Source organism: Thamnophis sirtalis, unplaced genomic scaffold (assembly GCF_051295495.1).
Source record: "Thamnophis sirtalis isolate CommonGarterSnake01/CBP01778 unplaced genomic scaffold, rThaSir2_p1.2 scaffold_5, whole genome shotgun sequence".
Taxonomy (NCBI): Eukaryota; Metazoa; Chordata; class Lepidosauria; order Squamata; family Natricidae; genus Thamnophis; species Thamnophis sirtalis.
The window spans coordinates 130,506,604-130,520,668 of record NW_028261385.1 but is presented as its reverse complement, the minus strand read 5'-3'; the positions used below and the strand labels follow the sequence as shown (position 1 = coordinate 130,520,668).

Genomic DNA, 14,065 nt, shown 5'->3' with positions numbered 1-14,065 from the left:
TCTCATCTGTTTGGGAACAGCTTTTGGGACATAGAATCAAATAAACATGGCATGCAATGCTGTTTTAGTGTTTACCTTGGGAAACCTTGATTACTAATGAAATCTACATTACATATATATATGTGTGTGTGTGTGTGTGTGTGTGTATGTGTGTGTGTGTGTGTATATATATATAGTATATATATATATATAAATATATATAATATATATATATATATATATAAATAGCTTGAAATAGATCTATACTAGTCTCTCTTTATTTATTTATCAGCACAAAAAGAAACACACACACACACACACACACACATATATATATATATATATATATATATATATATATATATATGTATGTATGTATGTATGTATGTATGTATGTATGTATGTATGTATATGTACATACATACACTGTGTGTGTGTGTGTGTGTGTGTGTGTGTGTTAGATAATTAAAAATTAGGGTTTTATATATTTAATTTTCCTAAAAATTTGCTTGAGTAAAATACTGTAGAGAGAATTGCAAAAACCAAGGTAATTCCTATTAGACTGGGTGAAAATCAGTGCTACACAAGATGTACAGCTTATTTGACCCAGTGGTAAGGTTTTGGTCTTCAGAGAGTTCCCCCTCATTTGTCAGATACTAGCTTGTAAGACTGTCATTTTCATTGAAATCAATCCTTGGGAGTTAATGTCAGAGGAATACTGATTGACAACATATCAGCAAGTTTAACTGACAATGTCAAAAACAATCCTACTACAGGTTTGTGAATTATTATCCACTTAGTAGATGATCTGTGATTATCTTGACAACATATTATAAATATTTTAAAATAAATATTCATAACTAGTTAATGAAACTACACATAATATTGCATGTGTAAGAATTACTAATGCATGCATGCAGTTGAAATAAAAATAAAAGGCACTTAAATTGTTCTAGATTCCACTCTATCTTCATTTTAAGCCTGTGGTAGTAATACATAATTTGCATAAAGACTCCCAGGATGAATAATTTCTTACTAGCAAGTCACTGTGGGATACTGAAAGCAGCATTTTGACAAAGGCCTGAAGTACATTGTCAAAGTGGTTGTCCCCATACAACTTGAAGACGCCAAAGCTGACATAATTTCCACATAAGGCAGATTTGAGTGCAGAGTAACAGATGGAAATACCCTTGAGTTTCAATGGATAAATTTGATCCTTTGACAAAGTCCCAAGAGATAGGATCTGATTACCTGTTTGCAAGAAGAAAAAACAAAGAGAAACTGACATAAGTAACTGAAAAACCTGGAGTCTGTGTTACTTAAGACTTTCACTTAACTGTTACTTTTTATCATTATTGGAATATTTGTGCTAGATCTGGGGTGTCCAAACTTTTTGCAAGGAGGGCCAGATTTGGTGAGGTGAAAATGTGTGGGGCCGACCATTTAGCCTGGCATTCTTTGAACCATTAACATTAATGTGCGGTGAAGGAAAAAATGCTGGATGGCGGGAATGAGTGACAGGCTGAGTCGGTGAGAAGTTGCGGGCCACTCGAAATTTGAAAACGGGCTACAATTGGCCCCTGGGCCGGACTTTGGACATGCCTGAGCTAGATGATTATCAATGGACAGGTTATGTGATCTGACTTACATCTAAGACAAATTAAGGGCGGATGTTATTCCATGACTTAGACTATTTGATATTCCCCTGCTATTAAGTAGTTGTCTCTGAATTGTATAAGTTAAAGGAAGAGATTTATTTGGGGGGGGGGGGGGGACAAAGCTTTTTTAGTGCCAGTAGTAAAAATCTGCCAAATTTAAACAGTATTTTAAGAATGAAAAAATAAACCCTCTTTCATCTTAAGGCCAAATCTAGACTTGGCTAAATAATAATTGGAAAAGTGTTTGACCTGAAATCAAAGGGAGATTGGGTTACCTATTTGTTTATATATATGTAACCTATTTGTTTACTTACCAATAGAACATCTGAAAGAGAATATTATTATCCAAACATCACTAATTCATCTATGTAGACATTTTACTTGTTTACACTGTAAATGTAAGTCTGACAATCCTTACATTGGTCCTTTCGGCAATGTAATGATAATATAGTGCTAAAGATATATGGATATCTGTTCTGACCCCCCTCTTCGCTCACTCACAAATGACAGTCAGACAGAACTTCAAAGGAAATATCTTTATCAGTCCTGGCTCAAGCTGGCTGCGAGCCCAAAAATAAACGTAGATAAAGTCTCTGGCAAAAAGTTACACAGCCAAAAGCAAAAACAAAAAGCTCTTATAGCAAACCAGGTTTACAGAAAGCAAATCACTTATCCAAGTGCCTCTTTGAATCTCGAAACGATGAACCACACACGACGAACCACGAATGTTGACTTCTGCAACTAAGGCGTGGCACCATCCGTCTTTTATCTGCAGAAGACGACCCTAACGAGCAACAGCTGCTCATTATTCCTGCATCCCAATGCAACTCACAGCAAGCTGCTGCTGAGTCACAACAGATATCCAACATTACATTTTTACATGCCCACATAGAGGTATTGGCTTTTACACTAAAATATACTGAGTGTGCCCCAGATCCTGTTTTATCTATCCAAAGAAAATCACTTGAAACACTCTTACCCTAGCTAAGCCAATTATTGAAAATGAACTATCCTGAGACAACATATATCTCGAATGATGAATGTTAGATTATTTTCTACTGCAGAATTTGATATGTCTTGTTTGGATTTTTACAGGTACTAGATGGATGGAATAGACTAAAACTGGCAGTGCCCACCCCTCCTTAACATGACATTAGTTGAAATGATTCCGTCAGCTCTGGTACTATTCCTTGAGGGGGAACAGGGGAAATATGGCTACACCAAATCAGGCACTTATCAACCAAGGATAGACTTCTGCAATATACTCTATACAGAAACTTTGAAAACTGACAGCAGAAAAGATCTAGTGGTCCATTAAGTTTGCCATTTATTTTTTATTTCTTTTAAATTAATTAATTTAAATACTAATAATTAATACTATTTTTAATAAAAAAAATTATTTTTGTCAAATGGTGGGCATGTATTTATCCCAAATATGTTTAAACTTAGTTACTGATGATTGATCCGCTAATAACTGAATTATGCAATTGCCTTGAAGACCATTTAGAAACTATTAGAAACTTGAGAAAGTTGCCATATTCATATCTATATTGCAAGACGTGCATTGGTTGCCAGTTAATTCCCAGATGAACTTTAAAGTTTTACACACACACACACACACACACGTATGTATGTATGTATGTATGTATGTATGTATGTATGTATATGTGTACACCCACACCCACACCCACACCTGACCAAAAGATCCAAATAGCAAAGTACAGAGGTAATAGAAAATTTAGTGTTATGATAAAATAGTTTAACTAATGAAATAAATTGATAAATTTAAAATTAAATTTTACTGTTGTGCTACTAAAGACCTTGCTTTTATAACCATAGTAAAAAAATTGGCTATCACCTTTATAATATTAAGATTTTTATGTGCAAGTAAAATGTTAACATATCTAAAAATATGTCTCCCTGACACTGATTTTAAAATAAACTACATAATATCCTACTGAAAATTCACAATGCAATAAAATACAATTTACTGCATCAAGGTCAACACTATGACAGTGACAACATTTTTGAGAGTTAGGGATCGTTTGAAACCTAGCGTTTAGCATATTGGATGGTAACACATTTAATCTGCTTTTTGAAAAGACTATTATTAATTTACTTAAACTTAAAATTATTACAATGTATAATGCGCTGAAATGTATATTTGTAATTCACTGCATAAATCACGAGCTATGCCAATAACTCCTGTCCTGAATTATGCTATAATCTATGTTTAATCCTATGAAATAGTGAACTCATATCCTTGGAAATAAAATAATCAGGATTCATATCAATGTCATCAAACTTTTGGGTCACCTATTTAAAGACATGCCTACATAGGAATCAATTGGGATTTCTTGCAGCAGTCCTTCTTTGTTTTTGAAAATGTATGCTTGAACCGGTGGTGGGTTGCAGGCGGTACGTCCTAGAGTACAGGCGTACTGGAGTCTGCCCGGAGCACTGGATACCGTTCCAGTACGGTGCTCCGGAGGGCCCACCCGCCTGCCCACGTCCTTACCTGTCTTTAAACTCTTCGGCGCTTCCGCGCACGGTGTGTACAGTGCCTGCATAAAGGCTCATAAAGGCATCGCTGGATGGTAAGACGCATGTGCGCGCTGTGTGTGCATGCGTGCACACAGCACACATTCATGTGGACAATGCTGAGCCCCACTGCAACCGTACCAGTTGCAACGGGATCCAGAACCCACCACTGGCTTGAACCCAAAACTTAATCATTCTTTTTGCTTTGAAAGAAAACTGCCCGATTTCCAAGAGAACTAGAGAATGTGGAACACAACTTAGAACATTTAACAATTTTATTTGCTTTGGGTTATTGAAATGCAATTTTTGCATTAAAAATCTGTATTGCTAAAGGGATAATACAAAGCCTTCATAGTAGCTTTTCAAAATTACTGCTTTACAATGATGTTGCCAGGACAAAGTATGGTTAAATAAAATGGAAAGATAATTAATATTTGTTTAATAATGGACAGTGGCCATCAATATATACAATAAAGTCTCAAAATCATTGAGTTACATATTAAATAGTGTTAGGAACAGAATACAAACTTGTTTCACACCCTTATTCATTATTATGTTGCTTATAAAGGTAAAGGTTCCCCGTGCACATATGTGCTAGTTGTTCCCAACTCTAGGGGGTGGTGCTAATCTCTATTTCAAAGCCGAAGAGCCAGCGCTGTCTGAAAAAGTCTCTGTGGTCATGTGGCCAGCATGACTAAATGCCGAAGGAGCAGGGAACGCTGTTACCTTCCCACCAAAGTTGGTTCCTAGTTTTCTACTTGCATTTTTACATGCTTTTGAACTGCTAGGTTGGCAGAAGCAAGGACAAGTAATGGGAGCTCACTCTGTTATGCGGCACTAGGGATTTGGACCACTGAACTGCCGACCTTTCTGATCGACAAACTCAGTGTCTTTGTCACTGAGCCACCACATCCTCTTATAAGTACACTTTTTCTGTTGTACTCAACATCCCTTGTTATTATTATGATGGTTGGTGAGTCAGATATTTAGACTGGATTTGGCATTTTTATCCACATATCGTGTCCTTTCCAAGGAGTAATGTGCAGATGATGTTGTTTAATTTTATTATTATATACAAAAAATATGAAATCACAGCCAGTTCTTTAAATTGGTGTTAGCATCAAGTTCTCAAGAACCTCAGATGTTATAATATACCGGCATAGTATATATGTGGATCCGAGCAGTGTGGCCTTTTTAATTGAGAGATGCAAATTTTGACAATATGCAGATTTTCTAAGTGCCATCCAACATTTTTTGATATGGCACTCAATGTGCCACACCAAAATCACTGTGATCAGAACAGTTAGTTTATGCCATAATCTTAGAACTCCTTATTTGGAGATCTTGCTACTTTGTGATCTTCGCCACTTCATTGTCTTCTATTTTATTCTATTCTTACATTCTTTCTCTTCTGTTAATATAGTTGATTGCAATTAATGAGATGTTTAGACTGGATTTGGCATTTCTATCTACCTATAGAATCCTTCCCAGGATAGGTGCATGTTATTTGATGGTATTAAAGGTATCATCACAGGATGTAAAGTGTTCAAATAAAGCTGCCTCTTGCAAATGACTGAAGGTGATTTTGTCAATGCCGATAGTGTTCAAGTGGTGCTCCAGATATTTTGGGATTGCATCTATAATTATTATTGTTGGTTGCACAGTCAGCCAGATGTTTAGACTGAGCATGACATTTTTGTCCACCTCTGAATCTTTTCAAACGACCTGGCATTATTATTAATCAATTCAAGATGATGAATATACCTTAATACTGCCTCCCATTTACCCCACAATCGTCTTGTGAGATGGGCTGAGAGAGAATTACTGGCCCGAAATCACCAGTTGGCTTTCATGCCTAACAGGATTAGACTATTTTAATATAACACCTGTATTAAGTATGTGAGAAGTATATCTGGAACTAAATTCATTAATTTAACCCAGATTTAGTTTTATTAACAGAATCAAAGAAGGCCTTAAAATCTATAAAGGAAACAACTGATTGTCTTGTCAGCTAACATGGATAAATTGTTGATCTGCCTTTTCTAAAAGTAGCTTGAGGATTTATTAAAACAAAGTACTCTTTCAAGGTACGTTTAATTTTTCATTTAAATATCTAGCATGGAGTTTTCCCAGGATTGAGAGCAACTAATCAGCCTATAGTTAACAGAGTGTTCCATTTCCCCCTTCTTATATGGAGGAACTATTGTAATCCCATTCCAGCCTGAGAATATTAATTTGGAACTATCTGCAATAGAATACAGCAATAGCAATAGCATTCAGACTTATAAACCGCTTCACAGTGCTTTACAATCCTCTCTAAGCGGTTTACAGAGTCAGCATGTTGCCCCCAACAACCCGGGTCCTCATTTTACCCACCTCAAAAGGATGGAAGGCTGAGTCAGCCTTGAGCCTGGTGAGATTTCAACTGCCAAATTGAAGGCAGCCAGCAGGTCAGCAGATGTAGCCTGCAGTACTGCATTCTAACCACTGTACCACCACAGCTCTTGTGTAGCACAGAGTTAAATATTGGAGTTCTTGGTGCTCTCCAAGCGTCGCTATTAGCATGCAGATATTTCATTACTCGATTAAATAACATCAACAGTGCAAGGTGATGAAGTTAACTAGTTGGGCAATTAAATACCTGCAACCAAATAACCAAGGGAACATCTTTGGCTGGGAGCCCTAGGAGGTCTTACTTTTGAAATAAAGCCAACAACTCATCTTCAGACATAGGTTGCAACTATTTGTTTCATTTATATGCCACCAATTCCAGAAGGCTCTAAGTAGCTAATAATGCCATCATTAAAATAGTCCAAAAATACCTAGAGTAACTGATCAAAACAAAATAATCAAACCAGCTAAATACTGTAATAAAGTGCTCACAACTATATCATCAAGCAACACATTCTTCCATCCTGTATTGTGGAAATAAGTGTGTTCTAGAGTCTAGGAGTTCTAAAATGTGGTACGGCTACTAAAAAAGTCTGCTTCTGAGACAACAATCTCAAATGATGGGACCTGGAGGGAGTTACTATTTGACCTGGGATGAGGCAGATTAATATACGAGAATATACTGAATCTGCCTTCCCCTACTGACTTTGCTTGTTGGAAGCCATTTGGGAAGGTTGCAAATGGTGATTGCATGACTATAGGATGCTACAACTGTCATAAACACAAGTCCAAATTTTGATCACATGATTGTGGGAATGCTACGATGGTCACAAATGTGAGGACCAGTTGTAAGGGAAAAAAACTGTTACTAGAAATTAAAATTAAAACTAAAGTTCCACTGTGTTCCATGTGTTCTAATCTATACACACAACACTTAACTTAGTCATCTGCTAATGAAGTTAAACAGCCATACCACTGGCACCACACAATCACACTAACTGAATCAAGAGCTGTCACTTCGGAATCCCCCATCCAGAACTTCCCAGAGACCCATAAATCTTTGTAACAGGACAGTATTGGCAGATTTCATTATATTACTGGCCTCACTACACTGTTCACCCAGGAGACAGGCATGACTTGAGTTTCCCAGCCAATCACTATTTAGGAGTCATACATTCTGTAGGATGGACTTAGAAATCAGCTTTGTCATTGAGACAGTTGCTTTTCTAAACCACTGTATTTCTCCAGTTCTTTTTCTAGTAGGATATAGAGGGCAAAGACTAGAAATTGCCTCAATTGACTGGATTTTGTCATTCACATGATGTAGTTGACTGAATGCTGCAGTTGGCACAAGCAGCTGTAGGACCTTGGGGATGAACTTTCCAGTAGCTGTCTCATAATTGTAGCAGTTATTTGTTGTTGTGAAGTGGAGAGTATTTTTAACAGCTAATGTTTTTGGACATATAGCAGAATTCAGCACAGTATTATTTAGCAGAAAGAAGGAATTTAGAAAGAGTTATGCTATTATAAATTGTATAAATACAGATAAGGAATTATTTAAGTGCAAGAAGTAGATATTATTAAAACAAAATTGTTATGATTGAACTATCATTATAAAACAGAGGGAAATACGTGTCTGTATGCTTTTAAAATATGTAACACTATTGCTTACTACTGTAAAATCTGCCAGCATCTATATATCTGCAAAATGTCACTACCATTGCTACGAATGCTCTAAATAGAACAAGCAATGGATATAAAGTATGTTCCATTATTGAAAATGAACAATTGATTAAAAATTAATAATACTTATTAGACAGCAACAAATAACCTTTTCTTTAAAAAGATACATGATATTAAGCTAGAAGAGTAGAATGGATTGCAACACTACGTTTCACACAATAGATGTTCTAGAAGCAATTTAAAGCTCATTAGAAATAATGTCCCCGGCTACTGGAAAACTAGTAAAATGTAATCCTCATCCAAATGTTACCTGGTCTATGAGAACAGGAAATTGTTCTGTGCTACAGTGGCTAACCTTGAGGCTGACCCTGAACAGTAACTGCTAGAACAGCTAAATGCCGCAACAAAATTAAAAACTTACATCAAAGTATATCATGACAGAATGTAGATAAATAAAATACAGCATATTGAAAATATTATTTTTCTGTCAGTCTTCCAAAACGGTGAGGTGGATGAATTAAAAAACAAAACCTAGAGCAATGCAGTTTATTAGGGTCTAGAACAAATCTTTTTCACCCTGTTTGGCCAATATCTGTTGTATTTGCTCCATTTCGATACACCTGATAAGCCTAATTACTTCCAGGTTGTTCAGATGCAGGCTAACAAAGCAATGGGAGTTATGGGAGTTAAAATTCCAAGCATCAGGGAGTTGTCACTGGGATTGAGAATGGAACAGTCTCAATAGGCCTTCTAGGATCTAACCGATAAGTTCACAGGTCACAAGGTTTCTATCAATGCTTCAGAGAAAAAAACAGCATAATTTTACATTGTGAGACATACAATACATCTGAAAAGGTAAGGAGGAGGAGATTTTCTTCCTCTTCAAATAACCAGAATAATTGTGCATAGTATTCAATGTTAAGTCCATAGTACAAAAAGGCAAAAGGATTTAGCAGGTAGGATGGCAGAGCTAATGGGATGGTTTTAAAATAGGAGTTGAAGGACACATTTTTTAAATAAAAGGAACTGAAGTAATAGATTCTCAGTTATCCAGGTCATGGTTGTCTCAAATGTGTTTTTTTCAGGAAGCAACTGGACTTTCTTGTTTTTTCTTTGAAGACATTCCGCTTCGCATCCAAGAAGCTTCTTCAGATCTGACAGGATAGTGGGGAATGGAAGGATTTATATTCTTTGCAGACAGCTGGTCATTTGCATCCTTTTGGAGGGTCGTTGGAGGACCTGTGTCCTTAGGGTCACCTGAGTAGTGCTCCTGGTTCATGTAGTCTGCAATTTTTTCCTCTGGAAATCCATTCCTACTCCCACATTCAAAGGGTGTTCATCCCAAATTGTGTTCATTCTGATTTAACTTGGAAAGTTCCAAGTGCTTCAACAACCCTCTAAAAGATGCAGATTACCAGCTGTCTGCAAGGAATATAAACCCTTCCATTCCACATGATCCTGTCAGAGCTGAAGAAGCTTCTTGGATGTGAAGCGAAACATCTTCAAATAAAAAACAAGAAAGTCCAGTGGCCTCCTGAAAATGCACCTTTGGGACAACTGAAGTAATAGAAATAGAGGCAGACTTGAAAATAATTCATATTTACTCTGATTTCTAAATTAATGAACTTGTATTTACTGCTTAATAGAAATTTGGGTGAAAAGTAAGGGGACAATACTACCCAATAGAGAAGGCTTAGACAATGAAGCGGAGACAGCATGAACTTGGAAGGAAAATTAGCATGTAAATGCTGGAATTATTATTACAGAAGAAAAGCTAAATGTAGTGGAACTATGTCTTTAACAAGGCAGTCTGAAATAAATTCAGAGAAATCTGTAGGATCCTATAATGAGTGATTGCCAATGGATAGAAAAGTTCAAAATGAGTGGTAATTCCTAAAAAAGAAGAGAATATAATGCCACAATTGCAACAACTTGGAGTAGGGGCATGAGAGGAAAATAGCAAAACCACTCAAAATACAGCAATTACACATAAAAAAACCCAATATAGACCTGAACACAGAAAGCTGAATTTCTAATTTGAATCAATCTTCTCTACAAGAATATAAATTCCACTTAATAACTGGGAAGAGAAGGATAAATGGACAGAATTGAACCTTGAGACTGATAGAACACTGCCAGGAAATATGACATGTATTGCATCCTAAGATATCAAGGAAAATGATGGATGTTTGAACCAAAGCATATATTCTTTCTTTGGAAATTCCTGGAGATTAAATGAACTGTGAGGTGACCAAAGGACAAATGCTGCCTTTGTCGTTAAAGAAAAGGGAAAGATGGATTTGAATACAAGCCTTTTATTCTGATATTAATCTGGCTACTACAGTGAATCACAAAGTGATCTAAGCAATTTGAAATACTGTTGCAAATACCAGATTAACATGAATTAGTCAAGAACAAGTTTTGCCAGATTAATGTTATCTCATTTTTCAATTGGTTTACTTCTTTAATAAAGTATGGCATCTATAATCTGCAAATGTAATATACCTTGATATAGCACAACAGCTGATAAATTAGTACATTCTACTTAGCAAGCTAGTTAATAGCATGGCTATTAACAGATATGTTGCCATCTTGAAACACATTCAAAAAGTGTTCATTAATAGTTTCTCAATAAACTAAAAGTGGCATGAATTTCTATTGTTGAGCCTTAGTTTTCAATGTTCTCAGCAATGACTTGGATAAGAAAGTGAAGGAAATGTTTATTAAATGTGTAGGATTGTTAATGCTCTAAAATTAATTGATTGTAGAAATGAATTAAAAGTAATACATTTTACAAATGTAAAATTCTTCACTTTAAAGCAAAAATCAAATGCTTAGATATGAAATGAAGAACACTTGATGTGACAATATCTGGGAAAATATCCTCGTTTAGCAGTTGATTACAAACTGAGCATGAGTCAGCAATGTGATATGGCTGCAAAAAAAAACTAGCCAATGAACTTGCATCAATAGTAGCGTAGGGGGTTACGCTTGCAGTATATCCTGTACTGATTAGAATACTGAATCCAGTTCTGTGCACGACATATTTTAAGAAGGATTCAAATAAACTAGACTAATTCAGAAAAAGTCAATTAGGATCATTATGGGATTAGAACAGTAGTTCCCACAGTAATCCTAATTGACCTTTTTTGAATTAGTCTAGGGGGGCAATTTGATTTTTAATGGGGGCAATTTGAACCTTGTTTAAACCAAGTTAATGGCCTTTTAGGCTTCTTCCGTGTGAGTAGAGTTCACTTTTTGAGTAAAGTAAAAATCATATGTCATGGGGGTGGGTGGGTGGGGAGAATCAGGATTTTAGAGATGCTTAGGTAGGGCATGGCCAAAAAAAGGTTGGGAACCACTGGATTAGAAGCTTAGTTGTATAAAAAGGAAGGAGGAAAGTTTTGCTTGAAAATTCTTGCACTGAGCAGGAAGGTTGGATTCAGTGGCCTAAATGAGCTCCTTCCAACTCTTAAGATTCTTATTCTACAGGTCTATGAAATAGACTTGCACCTTATCTGAACTATTACTGTTATTTCCTAGAAATAATTATAGAAAGTCTCTTAATTTTAATGTGGCTGAATTTGATGCAGTTAATTTTAATTTAAGAAATCTTATGCAAAAACTACTGTTTTTTCTTACAATAATTAATCTAAATGCAACTACCACAAAATGTTGCAATCTATTCTCATTACTTGTGCATCTCTAGCCAACTTCTACCAGTGTTTTTTGGTTCACATGTAGGAGAAATATTCCCTTAAGATTCCTTTTTTTTTGCTTTTTAGTTTCCAGTACTCTTTCTTTGAAATATCTCATTTTTTATTCTACTGAAAGGTGAAATAACATGGGAAAAAGAGGTTTTGTTTCAATCTCCTTTGTAATCCTCCTCTCTCCTTAAAATGTCCTTTTTCTTTTAATGCATAAACAAATGTATTGTATGTATAAATCTTTGTTATATTTCTGGGTGGGTTACTTATGCTTTCAAATTGATAAGTACATCATCAATTAATCAACCAACTGTAATGTTATAGAGAACAATGATTGCTCTTCAGGAATGTATTTCACCTTCTACCCAAAGTCATCTGCTGTCCACTGACATTGTATACCATAAATTCTCACAACTAGATCCATGAATCCAAATATTTTTTTTAAAGCCAAGTACTGTTTAACTAGAAGGTAGTACTTTTTTCTTATTATATGTAGAAAATCATCAATTAAACTCACCGTAAGTGCAAATCATCTTACTAGATTCCCTGAAGAGGAGAATTCCATTAGGAGATGACACATCAAAATTTAAACGCTGAGATCTGAGGAAAAAAACAGAAACATGTCTTTATATAATCTGATGAAATAAGCACTTATAATGTATATCAATAGTAATTCAACTCCTGAATTATGAGAGCTATGTAACCAAAATGGAGCTATTTAGACTTCAAAAAGCTTGGTGAGGTTCTTTTGTTAACAGAAGCAGAGAAAAATAACCAGTGAGGCAACACAGAAGCAAAATGATAGGAATGTTTTGAGTTAAACTTGATTACATGGACAAATGCTTGTCATTTCATCTAGTCTCTAGTCATTTCATCTAGTCTACTAGAGACTACTAGTCTCTAGTAAAACAAGCAGCTCTTCCAAAAGCATCCCAATAATTTCTTTGATAACCTCTATCTACATTATCCATTGTCTTCTCTCAAGGTTTCCTTTATCTTGCCTAGCGTAATCATTTTTCCAGCCAATCATTTATCACAACATATGGGCAAAGCATGCAATTTATCTATTATGGGAAGGAAATTATTGGGATGGGGAAGGGGGAGGGAAGGGAGAGGACAAGAGAATGGGGCACCTAGAAACAAAGACCATTAGAATCAACAAAAAGAACACTGTCTATCTGTGTATGCATTATTTTGCTATATCTTGCATTACCTTAATCAATATAAACTGATTAAGAAAATATTAAATAGCTTAATTAGCAAATATCAGCTTTATGTCAGCATCATATAAATGTGACGGTATTTCTAATCTAAGAAAAGTTACTTCATAGAGATGCAATTAAATCTCCTTTAATTTTGTTTGGGGAAGTGTACAAGCTTCAAAAAAGGCTATATAAGGTACCACATGACTCTAAGCATGAATGTTGATACTTCTTGAACTGAATCTGAGTTTCATTACTCAACATTCGTGTACCCAGCAAACTGTTACCAACATTGATTTGGATTCCAGGGAAGATACAGGTCTTTTAAGTCTAAAAATAAATATAGTTTGAAGTGGGTGCTGACTGATGGAAATAAAGACAATATGTACTTCCCATAAGACAGGAAAAATGTTTCATATCAACCTTAATATATAAATTAGCTCCACAAGATTGATTGTGAAGCTTAGCAAGTAATACAGTTAGATTTCCTGCTTGGATTTCATGGCAAAATGAATTAGAAACAATCACTTTGACAAAGTGAGAAAAACTTGTCTCTTATATGTAGTGCCACACATAGATAAGAAAACAAGTAAATAAAAATGTGGATTTTAAGGACTTACCATCTAGGAAAAAGTGACAAATAACTTGAACAGGGACAGAACAGAGATAGTGATGAACAAAGAAAGATGTTGTTTATTTAGTTACAGAAAATAACACCACCTTCCTTGGTGATGAAGCTTTGAAAGCATTCATGGAACAGGTGAGTTCTGAATTGATTTGAAGGAAGTGAAGGAGCTATGGCATTTTGGGAAATCAAAAGGAGAAGCATGTATAAGATTGCTTCAGGGATCAGGACATCTTTGGACACTTAAGAATAGTAGAGCTAGAGATATCAGGTGATGCC

The 14,065-nt window shown here is 35.5% G+C and overlaps 1 protein-coding gene across 1 annotated transcript in view; it reads right to left on the bottom strand.

Annotated features, from left to right (window-relative positions):
• RANBP17 (RAN binding protein 17) overlaps positions 1-14,065 on the bottom strand; it is a 187,488-nt gene that overhangs the window by 39,900 nt on the left and 133,523 nt on the right. Inside the window, exons 22-23 of the mRNA XM_014056469.2 lie at positions 12,477-12,559; positions 1,016-1,230 (exon numbers count right to left, since the gene is read on the bottom strand). Coding sequence (XP_013911944.2) covers positions 1,016-1,230; positions 12,477-12,559 — 298 coding nt within the window. The remainder of the gene's footprint in view (positions 1-1,015; positions 1,231-12,476; positions 12,560-14,065) is intronic.